Below are 15682 nucleotides of genomic sequence, written 5' to 3' on the forward strand. Positions count from 1 at the left end.
TTTATAACCTAGTCATTTTCAAGAAGAAAAATCAGTGCTAGCCTTTGCATTTGAAAGTGTGGAAAAATTTAAATCTATTTTAATTCAGTAAGGTAATTAATAGTAAAACTAAATAATCGGCCAGAAAGAGTTGTTTTTCAACCACAGCCTTTAAAAAAAAGATATTTGAAACATTTCTTTTTCTCCTACCCGAATGTTGAAATACTGTACTAATGCTTCAGAGAGTAACTATATTAATGAAACATCAACAAGTTACAGATAAACATTTTAATTGATTAAATATATTACTTTCAAGATCTTTCTGAAATTGCACTTGTACTGTACTAATCAACAGCCAAAGGCAATAAAAAAGTTTAAAACCAAAAATATTCTGACATGAACACATGACAGGAACCGCTGCTATGTAAAGTAACATACACTGCTCCCAAGAACAATCATATTTTTAGGAGATAATTCATCTTAACCTGTGCAAGGACAAATTTGTAATCAAAGGCTGGAAGAAATATATATTAGTGCCTGCTTTTTAAAAGTTTATTTTACATTTTAAATACAGTATTTTTCTCATAAAAAAAAATCCAGGAAGTGCCTAACTCCATGGTTTCTATACCATATGTACATGAGAGCTGACAGCCTGACAAATGTTCTAGACGTAACAGTATGAACACCTATGAGCTGGGACTACTTCTGAATCAAAATTAAAAAACACAAATTAAGCACTGCCTAAGAAAAAAATAATCCAGTTTCTGAACAACCAAAAGACAACAGAGTTAGATATGTACAAAACCAGGTATTAAAAAACAGAAAGAAATACAGCACACAAAAAATTCAAACAACCCATATGTAGTGAACTGTATATATTGCAGCTAGTTAATGAAAACCCTCCTACAAGAAGTGATTTAGGATTTGAAATTTTAAAAATCTACGTATTTCAGTAACAACATATAACAACATTAAGTGTATATTGCCATCTTTGTCATTTTCTATCTACACCACTCTCCCTTCTGAAAACAAGAATCACTAGCCAATCACTTATACAAATTTGAGGCAATTAATCCATATTTGTTTTCAGTAAGGAAAACAAAGATGTACCTCTTCCCGCCAATAAAGAAATAATACAAATTAAAGCTATAAAATTTAAGCATGGGCATATGTATTTCCAATTCTCCTTAATAAGTAATTCCAAACTGGAATAACGTAGGATTTGTGACTAAGTAGTAACAAATTAAAAGAAAATAGACTGTCTCTGGCAGTGATTTCCATATTAGTGCAATGTTACTTCCCATATGCTGAATTATATTTAAATGATTTTATGTATTTTAATTCAGTAGGTGCCAATTTGAGTTTACAAAATCCCTAATTGTATTCTTTGTGCAGAAAAGTTTCTTTCAATTTGAGATACTCTATGAAGCCAAATCAAAACAAAACAAAAAACTTGTATTTTGCTACTAGTAGTATGAATATCAAATAAAGATACAAGGATTCAAAGTTTGTGGAAGCTCCTGAAGAAAAATCTCTGAGGTGTTCTACGTATCTTGATACTTCAATTATCAATTAGTTTTGAAGATTCTAGTTTAAGATTATCTCAGAAAATAATTCTCTGTAATATAACTCTGAACTAAACAGCTGCACCTAAAGCAGAAACAATCTGGGTCATTCCAAACAAGATCAAACTGAGGCCATTTCTTTTTCTATTATAATCTGTGAGGTCTTGAGTTTTTAAGTTTTAAAAATGACCTTTAATCAAAGCCAGCTGCACCTGATATAGACTTATTAACTTAAGGATTTCAAATTAGAGGGCACTGTAACTATGGGCTCTCATAAGACACATGGAGCAGGCAGCAAGGGGCTAACCATCAGCTGGGGAAGGTCAACGTCGAGGTGTTTTATTTTGGAGACTTTAAATATTTAACATGTAGCTCATGTAACTTCAGCATCCACTAGTGACTCTGCTGGTCAGCACCCAAGGGCTGGATGAGTCTGAGGAATCTCCTTTAACCCCAAAGTATGAATGCTAAAGAGTCTCAAGGAAATTTTGATTCCCAGCAAGAGTTCACAAACCATCAGACCAATATCAATAAGGTAAACCCTGACTCTAATGCTCCACAAAAGTAAAAAGAAATTTCCAAATTAAATGCCATCTTCTGCCCAACCCTAGACTCCAGACTTTGTAACAACATTTTTATCTAGTATAATAGACTCTGTAGTAGACTGATTTTGACCTCCACAAAGAGTAGGAGTTGTCAAACTTGAGGAGATAGACTCCTCTCCCTGGATATTGGTGGCTGCCAGCATACACCTCCTCATGACAGTCCCGTCGGTACACAGGCACAATCTCATCCAGCAGAGGCTTGTTGGCATTCTTTTTGGCTTTCTCTTCACAACTGATGTTTTCTGTAAGAAAAGAGACAAGTCAATGAACAGATTCAGGAAAACCACACTTGCATCAAGCAATTAAAATTTATCGTTTCTTGTTTTTTGGAGACAGAGTCTCGCTCCGTCACCCAGCATGGAGTGCAGGGGCGTGATCTCAGCTCACTGCAACCTCCGCCTCCTGGGTTCAAGCGATTCTCCTGCCTCAGCTTCCCAAGTAGCTGGGATTACAGGCGTGCGCAACCACACCCAGATAATTTTTGTATTTTTAGTAGAGATGGGGTTTCATCATGTTGGCCAGGATTGTCTCGACCTCCTGACCCTGTGGATCTGCCTCCTTGGCCTCCCAAAGTGCTGGGATTACAGGCGTGAGCCACCATGCCCCGGCCTATCCTTTCTTTGAGAAACTGCTCTTGTTGGGAATTCTGTTGAACCACTGAACAAGTTATGTGCATGCGAGCATTTATTAGTTCATTCATTCATTCACTCACTCATTCAAATACCTGAGTATGTGCTATATACCAAACCCTGTTCTGAGCCCTGGGAGCCCAGTGATGAATATCTAGTGGTAGCAGTGGTCAGCATCCTCTCTCTTTCTGTGCTTACTACCACTCCTATTTCTAGGTCCCATTTTCCCCTTTCCATAGCCATTCAATTCCTAATTCATCCCCAGGAATTTCACTCATCTGAGTAACAAGAAAACGTTGCTCTCATCATCCTCCTTCTGAACAATATGATTCCTCCCCATTTTAGAAGGATGGAAGATGATTTGTGAGGACTACTGCTTTCTGTATATCTTAAATAGAAGGAGTAAAATGAAAAAACCATAGTACAGAGATAGGCATTCAGAGATACTCTGAAAATTCAATTATTTTCACTAGGCCAATTTAACCCAGAGATGATCTAAGTGGCAAAAAACGAGCTCTGATTATAGGTTTGCCCCCGGTTAATAGTTTTCTGAACTGTAATGCTATGAGGTTCGGAAAAAAAAATACCTCTAGAAACCTACAGGAATGAGAAAATTATGAATCAGCTTTGAAGTCTCAGTTTAACATATTTAATATAAACTGGCTCAAAGAAAAGAGGTCAAGGGAGTATTCACTATAGAAGACAAGAGTTTCAGGTTTATGTTTTTTTTTTTTTTTTTTTTTTTTTTTTTTAAGAGACTGGGACTACAGGAATGGATTTTCAGGTTTATAACATGGCAGAGTGAATTCTGGCAACACAAATTAACTGAGTGATGCTTGTCAATGGCCCCTATCAGGAAATTAAAACAAGGTAAGTCTGAGAAATTCTCACCGTCTAGAGCAGATTAAGGAGATATGATGACTGACTATAATGTGGCATCCTGGAATGATCCTGGAACATTCGGTAAAAACTAAAAACATCTGAATAAATATGGACTCTAGTTAATTAATGAATCAATGTATCAATATTATTTCATTAGCTGTGATGAGTGCATCACAGTACAATGTAAGATGCTAACAACAGAGGGAACTTGGTACAGGGTATATGGGTACTCTTTGAACTATCTTTGCAACTTTTCCGTAAATCCAAAACTATTCTAAAATTGAACGTTTATTTTAAAAAAGCAGATGGCACTCTAATAAATGTAGGTCAAAATCAGATTTACTGTACCACAGAAATACCTATAATTAAGCATGCTTCACATGCAAATGAGAAATACAGAACCATCCAAAATGTACACTATTGTTGACATTCAAGAAACAGAGTGGTCCACTGATTCAAGACTCAAATTTTGTTCAAAATCTATAAAACTAAAGATTACGGGGATAGATGAAAAGGTATCTTTTATGAATTTAAACAAAGGTTCAGGACCTGTAAACAACAAAGTGGAGAATTAAAACAGGAGGATGTGTTACCATCCATGCTTCTTCAAAGAAAGCAAACTCCTCTGTCTACCTTTCAAGACCTAAGGAAGACAAACCAAAGCAAAAAACAAAAATCCCAGACTCTTCTACCATATGAAATACAAGATATGGTAGGACAGTAGCTTCTAAGGCATATGGACAAATACAGTTTGTGAGCTAATCTTTAAATGGGATAAAGTTACACTCACTTAATGAACAATTCTTAGGCGTGATAAAGCTTCACTGCTGTGAGGCTAAAATGTTTTAGTGCAAATCATTTTATGATTAGGAATGGTACAAGTACAGGCAATGCCATCTTTCATTTGAGGGACATATTAGAGCTAAGATCAAGGATATCAAGGTTCTCATTTCTAGAAATGAACCCCTGCCATTTTCACCAGTGATCTTCCCAACACCAATATAACCCCAAAACTATCAGCAGCTGAGGGTTCATAGGCAAGTCAGGAGAAACACATTACCTCAACCAATTTCTGAACAGAGAATTCTTATTCACAAAGCTCCTTCGTTTTTTTTTTTGAGATGGAGTCTGGCTCTGCTGCCCAGGCTGGAGTACAATGGCACGATCTAGGCTCACTGCAACCTCCACCTCCCGAGTTCAAGTGATTCTCCTGCCTCAGCCTCCCAAGTAGCTGGGATTACAGGTGCACGTCACCAGGCCTGGCTAATTTTTGTACTTTTAGTAGAGATGGGGTTTCACCATGTTGGCCAGGCTGGTCTTGAACTCCTGACCTCAGGTGATCCACCTGCCTGGGATTAAAGTGTGAGGATTTTAAAGTGCTGGGATTACAGGTGTGAGCCACCAAAGTGCTGGGATTTAAAGTGCTGGGATTACAGGTGTGAGCCACCATGCCCGGCCATCTTTTTTTTTTGAGATGGCGTCGGGCTCTGTGGCCCAGGCTGGAGTGAACTGACTTGATCTCAGCTCACTGCAACCTCTAACTCCTGGGCTCAAGCAATCCTCCCACCTCAGCCACCCAAGTAGCTGGGACTATAGGTGCACACCACCATGCCCAGCTAGTTTTTTGTATTTTTGCTAGAGACAGGGTTTCACCATGTTGCCCAGGCTGGTCTTGAACTCCTGAGCTCAAGCAATCCACCTGCTTTGGCCTCCTAAAGTGCTGAGATTACAGGCAGGGGCCACCGTGCCTGGCCTCACACAGTTCTTTGTAAGTACAGTAATTTGTACACATACAAAAGCTTTCCTTCCCAGACATCTGCAGAGAGTCTGACTTTAATGAGTCCCTGTGATGCAACAGAAAGGACAGAACAGGTTCTGACATTGTTGAAGGTCACATGAGAAAACAGTAGTGGCCCCTGGCCAATCTGCTACAGTCCCGCTCTCTAACCGCTTCTGGTTTTTTTTAATCTGTTTTTTTTTTGTTTTTGTTGTTTAGAGGGAGGGCCTAGCTCTATCGCTCGGGCTGGAATGCAGTGACGTGATCATATGGCTCACTATAGCCTCGAACTCCTGGGCTCAAGCGATCCTCTTGCCTCAGCCTCCCGTGTACCTGGGACTACAGGTACATGCCATCACACCCAGCTAACTAAAAAAAAATTTTTTTTGGATAGATGGGGTGTCACTCTACAAAACGGTTTGCCCAGGCTGGTCTTAAACTTCTGGCCTCAAGAGATCTTCCTTACTTGGCCTCCCCAAAAGCTGAGATTACAGTTGTATGCCCAGACAGGCTTTTTCTTTTTTTTTTTTGAGACGGAGTCTCGTTCTGTCATCCAGGCTGGAGTGCAGTGGTGTGATCTTGGCTCACTGCAACCTCCACCTCCCAGGTTCAAGTGATTTTCCTGCCTCAGCATCCCGAGTAGCTGGGATTACAGGCACCCGCCACCACGTTCAGCTAATTTTTATATTTTTAGTAGCGACGGGGCTTCACCATGTTGGCCAGACTGGTCTCAAACTCCTGACCTTGTGATCCGCCTACCTTGGCCAACCAAAGTGTTGGGATTACAGGCATGAGCCACTGCACCCGGCCCAGGCTTTTTCAATCTTATATTTTTTCTTTCTGTCTCAGTCAGTATTATTTATGGGCAATGCTTTACCTTGCTTGTGGTACTCAGGAATAAAGACCGATGAAAACAAAATGCCATGTAAGACAAAGCAGCTCATGTTTCCATATTTACCAGCTAGAATCTGGACCTGTGGTATAATGAAGGATTTTAAATCTGCTTCTGGGGTAAGAGTCAATCTGCAAGATGTACTGAAACTTCTGGGATACTCTGATGATTCATGTAGATAATGGTGCAGAATTATCTCTGGATTATCTTTTGATTAGCATTAAATTAAATATTAACTATTAAATTGAATATTAAACTTAATTTCAAGAAATGTTACGGCACACCTGCTGTGTATGTTTCTGTAGATAGCCCCAGAGGCCCCAGGGTGTTGCATGGTATGGTAACATGATTGGACAACTCTGTATTTCACAAGTTGATAGAACTTTCAGGCTTATTCCATGTACTTCCAACAATATCTTTTTAACTTTATCCCATTGTAATCTGTAAAGCAACAATGCCAACCCTCTTCAAGAACAAGCAGTCTGTTTACAAGCCACCTTGTAAACGGTCAGTTATTCCAGAAGAACTGAGACGTGGTGCTTTTCCATTCTCACAGAGCACACATTCCATATCACTCTGAATCAAGTCAACAAATAAGTGCTTATTAAGTGTATATAAACAAACCTTACATTCTAACTTTCCCTGGGTAACAAAAATACAGAAACCATCATCTCAAAAACCTATTTCTTAGACCAAGATATTTGAGACTGTCCTTTAGACTGTCCTCTGAAACACCCAATTTTGTCTACTTATTCAGACAATAAATCAATCTGCAAGATGTACTGAAACTTCTGGGATACTCTGATGGTTCATGTAGGTAATGGTACAGAATTATATTTGGATTATCTTTTGATTAGCATTAAATTAAATATTAACTGTTAAATTGAATATTAAACTTAATTTCAAGAAATGTTATAGCACACCTGCTGTATATGTTTCTGTCTACTTATTAGACAGAAACTTATTGTCTACTTATTACTTCCATTTTCAGAGGAAGTAAAAATTCCACTCTAGCAAAATAGGGATTTCCAAATGGAAAAATATTTGAAATTTTTTTTAAGTGGAATGTTCTGGTGAGTTTCTGTATTTACATAAAGAATCTTAGAATAATGACCTTAAAAGCTAATATCAACGATATACATTTAAGTAAATGCCAGGGTTGACAGGAATTCTTACTTGCTCCTTTAAAATTTTTCAAAGTGGGCCAGGCGCAGTGGCTCACGCCTGTAATCCCAGAACTTTGGGAGGCCAAGGTGGGTGGAGCACAAGGTCAGGAGTTCGAGACCAGCCTGACCAACATGGTGAAATCTCGTCTCTACTAAAAATACAAAAAATTAGCCGGGCATAGTGGTGTGTGCCTGTAATCTCAGCTACTCAGGAGGCCGAGGCAGGAGAATCGCTTGAACCTAAGAGGCAGAGATTGCAGTGAGCAGAGATCGCGTCACCGTACTCCAGTCTGGGTGACAGAGTGAGACTCCATCTCAAAAACAAAAAGAAAAAAATTTTTAAATTTTTAAAAAGTGATCTTGCATATTTGGTTTTTCAACACACAAGGTTAGAAGTAAAATAGTATTCAGAAAGGAGTAAAACAGCAAATTGCCAAATAGATTTTCCTGGCATTCTGAAAAATTCAGGTTCAGGCTCCAATCCCCTACAGGAGCCTGGCCTCACAACCTTTTCAGCCCAAGGTCCCACTAATGAAGAAAGTGTTCCCTAACCATGAAGTGTTAATCAGGAAGCATAAGGCTGGGTGACACCTGAACCATGTACCATTTCTGCCAACATACAACCCAGCAGCTACTGAATATGGACCAAGGTTCTACCTTCTTCCTCCTCGTCGTCATCGCTGGACTCACTGACATGCACGCTGACAGCAGTGTTTGGAGAGTCTGTCCATTCAAAATACACCCCAAACCCAATGTCATAATTGTCTGTAGCAAATTCCCAAAAGAGGTATGATCCTTCTTCATGGGTGGGTACTCGAACAGTGACCACTTCTCCTCGGCCCACCGTAATCACGGAATCTGCATCCTGCTGAATCTTCTCTTTGAAGTCTTTGATCTGAGGTCGTGTCCACATGGATGGAGCTGCTATTACTGGAAGAGATTCTAAAGGCAACAGGAATTAAAACGCTAAAGAAAAAGAGCCTTCACCCTGCAGGTAGCCACATTTTCACAGGACTACCTGATCAGTTGTACTCAGGCACCAAGTACAATAGGTCTAGCTTAGATCAAGGAGGAGGAATAAGAAAGCCTCCCTATGGGAGTCTCTCCAGATTACTATGTTTAACAATGTTGCAGGCACTCAGAGGTCATCACACTTCTTCAAGTAACAATGGCATCCCACAGTCTTAGAAACAACACTCCCTCTATGGAGGTTCAAGAATGACCCTGGGAAGGCCCCAGCTGGAGTGAGGGAAATATTCTAGCAAGGAAGAGAGATTCTGGCTTTAGGAATAAATTACTCTTGTAGATGTGAACAAAGAAAGCTGGACTTTGACTTCAGCCTGTCTGTTGAAAAATTCTTTACCTCCAACTATCCCAAAGTTCTAGGGGCTATTCTAAAGGAGCTCAAAGAAACGAAAACTCAGACAGGATTAGAACCACTAGGGATTGAGAAAAAGGGGTGAAGTCTTGTTACTGAGCAGTATCTATATGCACTTGACTATGCAGTAAGTTTTTCAAAGTCACAGAGCCTTTGAAATATTTTCTCTCATTTGAAAATGCTAGTATAATCCCTTGATAAGAAAAAAAAGGCAGGGGGCAGTAAACCAAGGGATTTCAAAGCCTTTTCTGAGGCAATTATTACTTTTTCTAAACAGACAAGAAGATCTCTGAAACCAAATTTCTTATGAACCATACCACCATCCGCGACCACTGTCACTGAAATGCTCTCCTCTTCCTCCTTACTTAGTTAATTCTTCTTGCTTCGGATATCTTAGGTCAACGTCCCTTCCTCTGGGAAGCCTCTGATGGCCTCTCTGACTAGGTCACACTTCCCTGTTTTACATTCTCTCAAAGATAATGTACCCCTCTCTCCATCACCGTACCTACCACAGCTACAATCTACATTTTCTGTGTGTTATTTTGCCTCACCACTGTACTCCCAGCACTCAGGAAACCTTCAACTAATTGCTGAATGAACAAATGAGCTGCCCATGGAAAGTTAGTAGAGCTTTGAAAATGCAGTTATTTTCTAGGCAACATGGTAAGTTAGTCTCAAAAATATATATATTTATATGGTAGCCAGCCTCCAAGATGGTCCCCAGGGATCCTCGCCTCTGGGTCTTCATGCACTTGTGAGGTCACCAGCCACAATATATTAGGATTGGTATGTGTGACCAACAGATGATGGTGGGAAGTTCCAAAGTCAAGGCATAAAAGACACTGCCACTTCTGCCCTATTCTCTTTCAGATCATGTGCTCTAGTGGAAGCTAGTAACTGTTTTGAGGACCCTCAAGAAGCCCTATGGAGAGGCTTCATGGGGCCAGGAACTGAGCTTCTGGCCAAAAGCCAGTCATGTGAGGGAACCATTTTGGAAGCAGATCTTCTAGTCTCAGCACCAACACCTTGACTGCAATCTCATGAGGGAGCCTAAGTCAGAGCCATTCAGCTAAACTGCTCCTGAAATCCTGACCCACTGAAGCTGTGCAAGAAAGTAATAAATGTTTATTGTTATTTCAAGCTACTAAATTTAGGTGTAATTTGTTTTCGTTTTTTTTTTAAGAGTCTTGCTTTGTCACCCAGGCAGGTGCAATCATACTTCACTGCAGCCTCAAACTCTTGGGCTCAAGTATCTTCCTGTCTCAGCCTCCCAGAGTGCTGGGATTACAGGTATGAACCACTGCGCCCAGCCTGTAATTTGTTATGCAGCAATAGATAATTTTTATATATATAAAATAAGACAAAACATAACTTTTGTCTTAAAAGTGTCCAAAGACATCTGATTTGCTCTTCTACACTGGTCTATGAGTCACCCGAGCATCAGATTCAGACTAAAAAGAGTAAAAAAAAGTTCAACTCTCACAAAGATGTAATTGTTCTCAAAAGCTAATTATAACCTGACTTCTTGACTTTTGCCTTTCACAGATTTGGAATTATGACATCCGGACAAACACATATGCAAAACCTACCTTTTGGTCCATTCTCCAGGGCTTCTTCTGCAGTTTCTGATTCCAGTTCTTTTTCGGAGTTGTCAGCGTGTGTTTTGGCCTGTCCATTAACCGACATCACATCACTTGGTACAGTTGCATTTACTTTTGATGATGTAGGCAAGGAAGACCCAGCCACTACTACTTCCTGTTGTTTCTGTAATGCTGCCTATAAATCAAGAGAAAGTGAAGACACACTGACCAGGAAGGCTAGCAAATAGGACATCTGCCCTGGAGTACATCTGACACCACGCTGTTGCCCTATCAAAGTGCTATGCTCAAGAAATTACTAACAATTTTTTATCAGTTTTTATCCTATCTATAATGAATATTAGTAGTACAATATCAAACTGACAGCTAAAAATAATAAAAAATCAATAATAAAAAATTAATGTGGACAAAAGCCTAAAACTAAGGCTCAAATTTCTGTAATCTGAGAATCACTATAAAAACTAACCAGGAAAAATTAAAGTAAGTAAGGCCAGTCGAAGTGGCTCATAACTGTGATCCCAGCACTTTGGGAGGCCGAGGTGGGTGGATCACTTGAGGTCAGGAGCTCAAGACCAGCCTGACCAACATGGTGAAACCCTGTCTCTACTAAAAATACAAAATTAGCTGGGCATGGCGGTGCATGCCTCTAATCCCAGCTACTTGGGAGGCTGAGGCAGGAGAATCGCTTGAACCGGGGAGGCAGAGGTTGCAGTGAACTGAGACTGTGCCATTACATTCCAGCCTGGGCAACAAGAGCGAAACTCCATCTCAAAAGAAAAGAAAAAAAAAAAAAAAAAGAAAGAAAGAAAGAAATAACCCAAAATAAAACTATTAAAGGCAAAAAGTGAATACAGTAACGTGCTCTTAAAATTGATGGAAGAAAAAAATCTTGATAAACTTTACACAAAATTCAAATTAGAAAAATTAAACTTGGTAGAAATAGTCACAGAAGAAAATTCACAAAGGCAGAAGCTATAATTGGTAAAATCTGGTATGGGCCCCCAAAGTGATAAAAAAAAATCAAATAGGGACAATTATTCTAACATAATTGACCCCAAAAAATCAATAAATTAAAACTTCAGGGAAAAATTATGATCACAATGAAACTGAAAATTGTTAATCGTGTTGTGAAATGCTGACCTAAGAATTAAACAGGCTTACAGGATGCAATTTGAGGTAAAAATATTTTCTCAATGAAAATTTGTCACTGTTTACATAGTTATGATTGAAATGTGTATTCATAAATACAAAATCAAAATGTCCTCTGAGTCAAAATGGCAGTAAAAACATCTTAAATCCAAAGGACTATTTTGGGACATTCCTCTTCTAAATCAATATGGACAGACACTACTTCAAATACCTTGGTATTACTTAGGTAACTTTGGTGGGGAACTATAAATTGAATTACAACATACATGTAGAAAAGTGTACAAATGATAAATTACACAGCTTGATCAATTTTCATAAATCAAACACATCCATGTAACTAATACTCAGATCAAGAGAGTATCTGCATCCAGAATATTCCCTGGTACCCCTTTCTGGGCACCTGCCCTGAAGGGTAACAACTATTCTGACTTATAACACTATAGATTTGCTTTGCCTATTTTAAAACTTTATAGAAATGGGTTGTATAGTATACGTTCTTTTTTATGTCTGGCTTCACTCAACATTACTTTTATAAGTTACATCTATAGGGTCACAAGTAATTGTATTTTGTTGTTTGCATTACTATTAAGTTATTCCATCATGAAAAGATAAAATCTATCCATTCTACTGTTGATGAGCATTTGGGCATATAAGCAATGTTTTAAACTAAAACACTGTCACAAGCAAGCAAGTAAGCCTATGTTCACTGCAGGAAAAAAAATTACACACACACACGGAAGAAGTCTTTATGATCCCATGGGGTAGGGATAATGATAAATTTTGGCACATCTCTAAACACATTTCATTGAATGTATCATTTACATGTCAGTTACTTAAATGAAAAGCAATGCCTCTCTTTGCTTTTAATATACGTTAATAACACGCTTAAGATTTTAAGATATCTTCTTCCAAGGTCTGGATTTTCAGTAATTTCCACATCAGTTTTCTAGAGGGAATATTGGCTTCCAGAAAAAGTACCTAAAATCAAAACAAGTCAGCACACTCAGAGCATTCACTGCATGACAGGAAAGCAAAAGAACATTTTTGATGATCAATAGGCCCAGCTCAAATGGTCCCTCATCTCCACTAGTCCTTTCTTGAAAGGCTCTAGCAGAAAAACAATTTTCTCTGGGATCCCCTGACCATGAGTCTATTGTACTACATGTAATAGATTGTACTGATTTATTTACATACTCTTTCCTGTTTTTAGGAAGTTTAAAAAAGCACAGAAAGGAGGCCAGGCGCGGTGGCTCAAGCCTGTAATCCCAGCACTTTGGGAGGCCGAGATGGGTGGATCACGAGGTCAGGAGATCAAGACCATCCTGGCTAATACGGTGAAACCCCGTCTCTACTAAAAAATACAAAAAACTAGCTGGGCAAGGTGGCGGGCGCCTGTAGTCCCAGCTACTCGGGAGGCTGAGGCAGGAGAATGGCGTAAACCCGGGAGGGGGAGCTTGCAGTGAGCTGAGATCCGGCCACGGCACTCCAGCCTGGGTGACACAGCGAGACTCCGTCTCAAAAAAAAAAAAAAAAAAAAGCACAGAAAGGTATAAAAGCAATGTAACAAACACCCACAAATGTATCTACACCCCAAAATTAACAAATGTATTCATTTTGCTATTTATATAAAAATTAATATTTTATAGGAGTAAAGTTCCCTTTGTTCCTTCCCCAGTCCCTTTCCTTTTCTCTTCTCAGAAGCAACCAATTTGATAAACTGAGTTTGATCACTCTAATCTCAAATATGGCTTTTTTTTTTTTTTTGAGATGGAGTTTCGCTCTTGTTGCCCAGGCTGGAGTGCAATGGTACAATCTTGGCTCACTGAAACCTCCGCCTCCTAGGTTCAAGTGATTCTCCTGCCTCAGCCTCCCGAGTAGCTGAGATTACAGACATGAACCACCATGCCCGGCTAATTTTGTATTTTTAATAGAGACGGGGTTTCTCCATATTGGTCAGGCTGGTCTCGAACTCCCAACCTCAGGTGATCCACCCACCTCAGCCTCCCAAAGTGCTGGGATTACAGGCGTGAGCCACCACACCTGGCCTATGGCTTTTTTTTTTTTTTTCAAGACAGGGTCCCACTTTGTCACCCAGGCTGGAATGTAGTGGTGCCATCATAGTTCAATACAGCCTCAAACTCCTGAGCTCAAGTGATCCTCCCGCCTCAGCCACCCAAGTAACTGGGACTAGAGGCATGCACCGCCATGCCCAGCTTGTTTTTTTTTTCTTTTTTTAAGAGATGGGGTCTCCCTATGTTGCCAGGCTGGTCTGAAACTCCCGGCCTCAAGCAACCATCCTGGCCTTGGCCTCCCCAAGTGCTGGGATTAAAGGAATGAGCCACTATGCCCAGCCTCTATTATGGCTTTCTAGTTTCATTTCAAAGATTTGTGGTTTTGTCCTACTTGACTTACTTCTCATTAAGTGATAGCAACCTATAAACAGGACAGCGCAGAGTGTATGTGCTATTAAAAATGATCTCACTGCCTATCAAAGCAGGAGGAAAAGTGAAACTAAAGTAGAAACAGGCTTCAGAGGAGAGAGAATAAATCTCTCAAAAATATCACTTATTATCTTCAATAAACTCTGGTTTGGCATCTTTTCCTCCTCTTCGGGATTATAAAAAACCTGCAGTGCTTTTTAACTTCTAACTGATGCTAAAGACTCAGGAGAAAACGTTGTTTAGGTAAGAATACACATTTTCAAGGAATTTAAAGAGTTTGGCAAAAACAACAAAGATTATTTCATGCAATAAGAAATGCTGAGCAACTATAATGTAACACTTTTCTTCCCTCAGATTTTCTGACAGGTGGTAACTGCTTTGTAAATGAAAATTAAGTAAGTTAAACTAAGCTGGGTTAAGTCTAAGGAGGTATTTTATGCCTGCACAAGATGTAAAAAATGAATGTAAAATTAGTGTCTTCCACAAGTACAAAAATGGTTTACAGGGTAACTCTTCTCATTTGACTCCTCTGATAGTCCTGTGAGGTTAACAAGACAGGTGCTTTGATTTTATATCCTATTGTTACGGACCGAAAGAAAGCGCAGAACAATCAGAGCAGTAATAACTTGTCTGAGATCAAACAAGGTAATGTCAAAGCCTGGAAAGAATCCAAGTGCTATCAGACTCCCAGTCCCATGTTCTTTCACCTAAAGCAACCTCTCCTAGGTGGAAGCAAAATATTTGGGGGCAGGCAGTTGGAGGAGGAATAGTAATGTGCTGTCATGAGCACTGCCTAACTATGGTGCCTAACACAAAGTCAAATGGACCCAAGCTAGCTCTGCAAAACCATTCCATGGTCTTAGGGCAGGGGAGTCCTCCCACTGGAGGCTGTCCAAGCCTCTGACAGTGCACCGCCTGAAGGACATCTCTGAACTAAGGCTAGTTACTCAGGTCCTCATGTTCTAGAACCACCATTAGGGTCTATGTCAGACTCACAGTAAAGACACTCAACCCATACAATTCCCAAATATCCTTGTAACAATATAACATCATCGGTTGCTTTGAAAACACGTATTTTCTCTCACAATTGCCTGTGCAATTCTCAAGTCTGCCCAAAAGTTACTTTACACCTTAGAGGCTAACTAATGCAAAATTCATTTGCGACTTTTAAAAAAGAACTTGGGTTCCAATGAAACTAAAAACTCTCTCTAAGGCTGAATTCTAGGGTTGTCTATCATACCTGTTGCTGTGCAAGTTGGACTTGATACAACTGCTGCATATACTGCTGATAGTGTTGCTCCTGCAACTGGCGGATGAGAATTTGCTGCTGTTCGTAGTTCCCTGGATACTGTTGGGCTGCATACTGCTGGAACTGCACGGCAGTCTGGGAGTTTAAAGCTGCCATTATCTGCTGCCTAAAAACATTAAAAATATATATACTAGTCTGGCTATAGGAGATTGTTCATGACAAAATAAAATGTCCTTATTACTTACTTTTATAGTTTGTAACTCTTAAAAACAACTAAGCTAGTAATGTATACCAATTAGTATGTGTTCTGGGTCCAGAAGAAAGATTTAAGAAAATAAGCCTGGCTTCTAATTTTGTACTTAGGATTTTCCA

At 39.5% G+C, this 15682-nt stretch overlaps 1 protein-coding gene and 1 pseudogene across 2 annotated transcripts in view; both read right to left on the reverse strand.

Moving 5' to 3' along the window:
• Nucleotides 1-252: 252 nt before the first annotated feature.
• LOC111537029 lies at nt 253-2138 on the reverse strand (annotated as a pseudogene). The gene is made up of 2 exons (XR_002729886.2): nt 2067-2138; nt 253-1812 (listed from the first exon to the last, which is right to left on the reverse strand). The product of XR_002729886.2 is annotated as an uncharacterized LOC111537029 (transcript).
• Nucleotides 253-15682, reverse strand: part of ACBD3 (acyl-CoA binding domain containing 3) — a 47218-nt gene continuing 31788 nt past the window's right edge. The window contains exons 5-8 of the mRNA XM_023203630.2: nt 15302-15476; nt 10463-10649; nt 8153-8437; nt 253-2391 (exon numbers count right to left, since the gene is read on the reverse strand). Coding sequence (XP_023059398.1) covers nt 2180-2391; nt 8153-8437; nt 10463-10649; nt 15302-15476 — 859 coding nt within the window. The 3' untranslated portion in view covers nt 253-2179. The remainder of the gene's footprint in view (nt 2392-8152; nt 8438-10462; nt 10650-15301; nt 15477-15682) is intronic.

This window comes from Piliocolobus tephrosceles, chromosome 1, assembly GCF_002776525.5.
Source record: "Piliocolobus tephrosceles isolate RC106 chromosome 1, ASM277652v3, whole genome shotgun sequence".
Taxonomy (NCBI): domain Eukaryota; kingdom Metazoa; phylum Chordata; class Mammalia; order Primates; family Cercopithecidae; genus Piliocolobus; species Piliocolobus tephrosceles.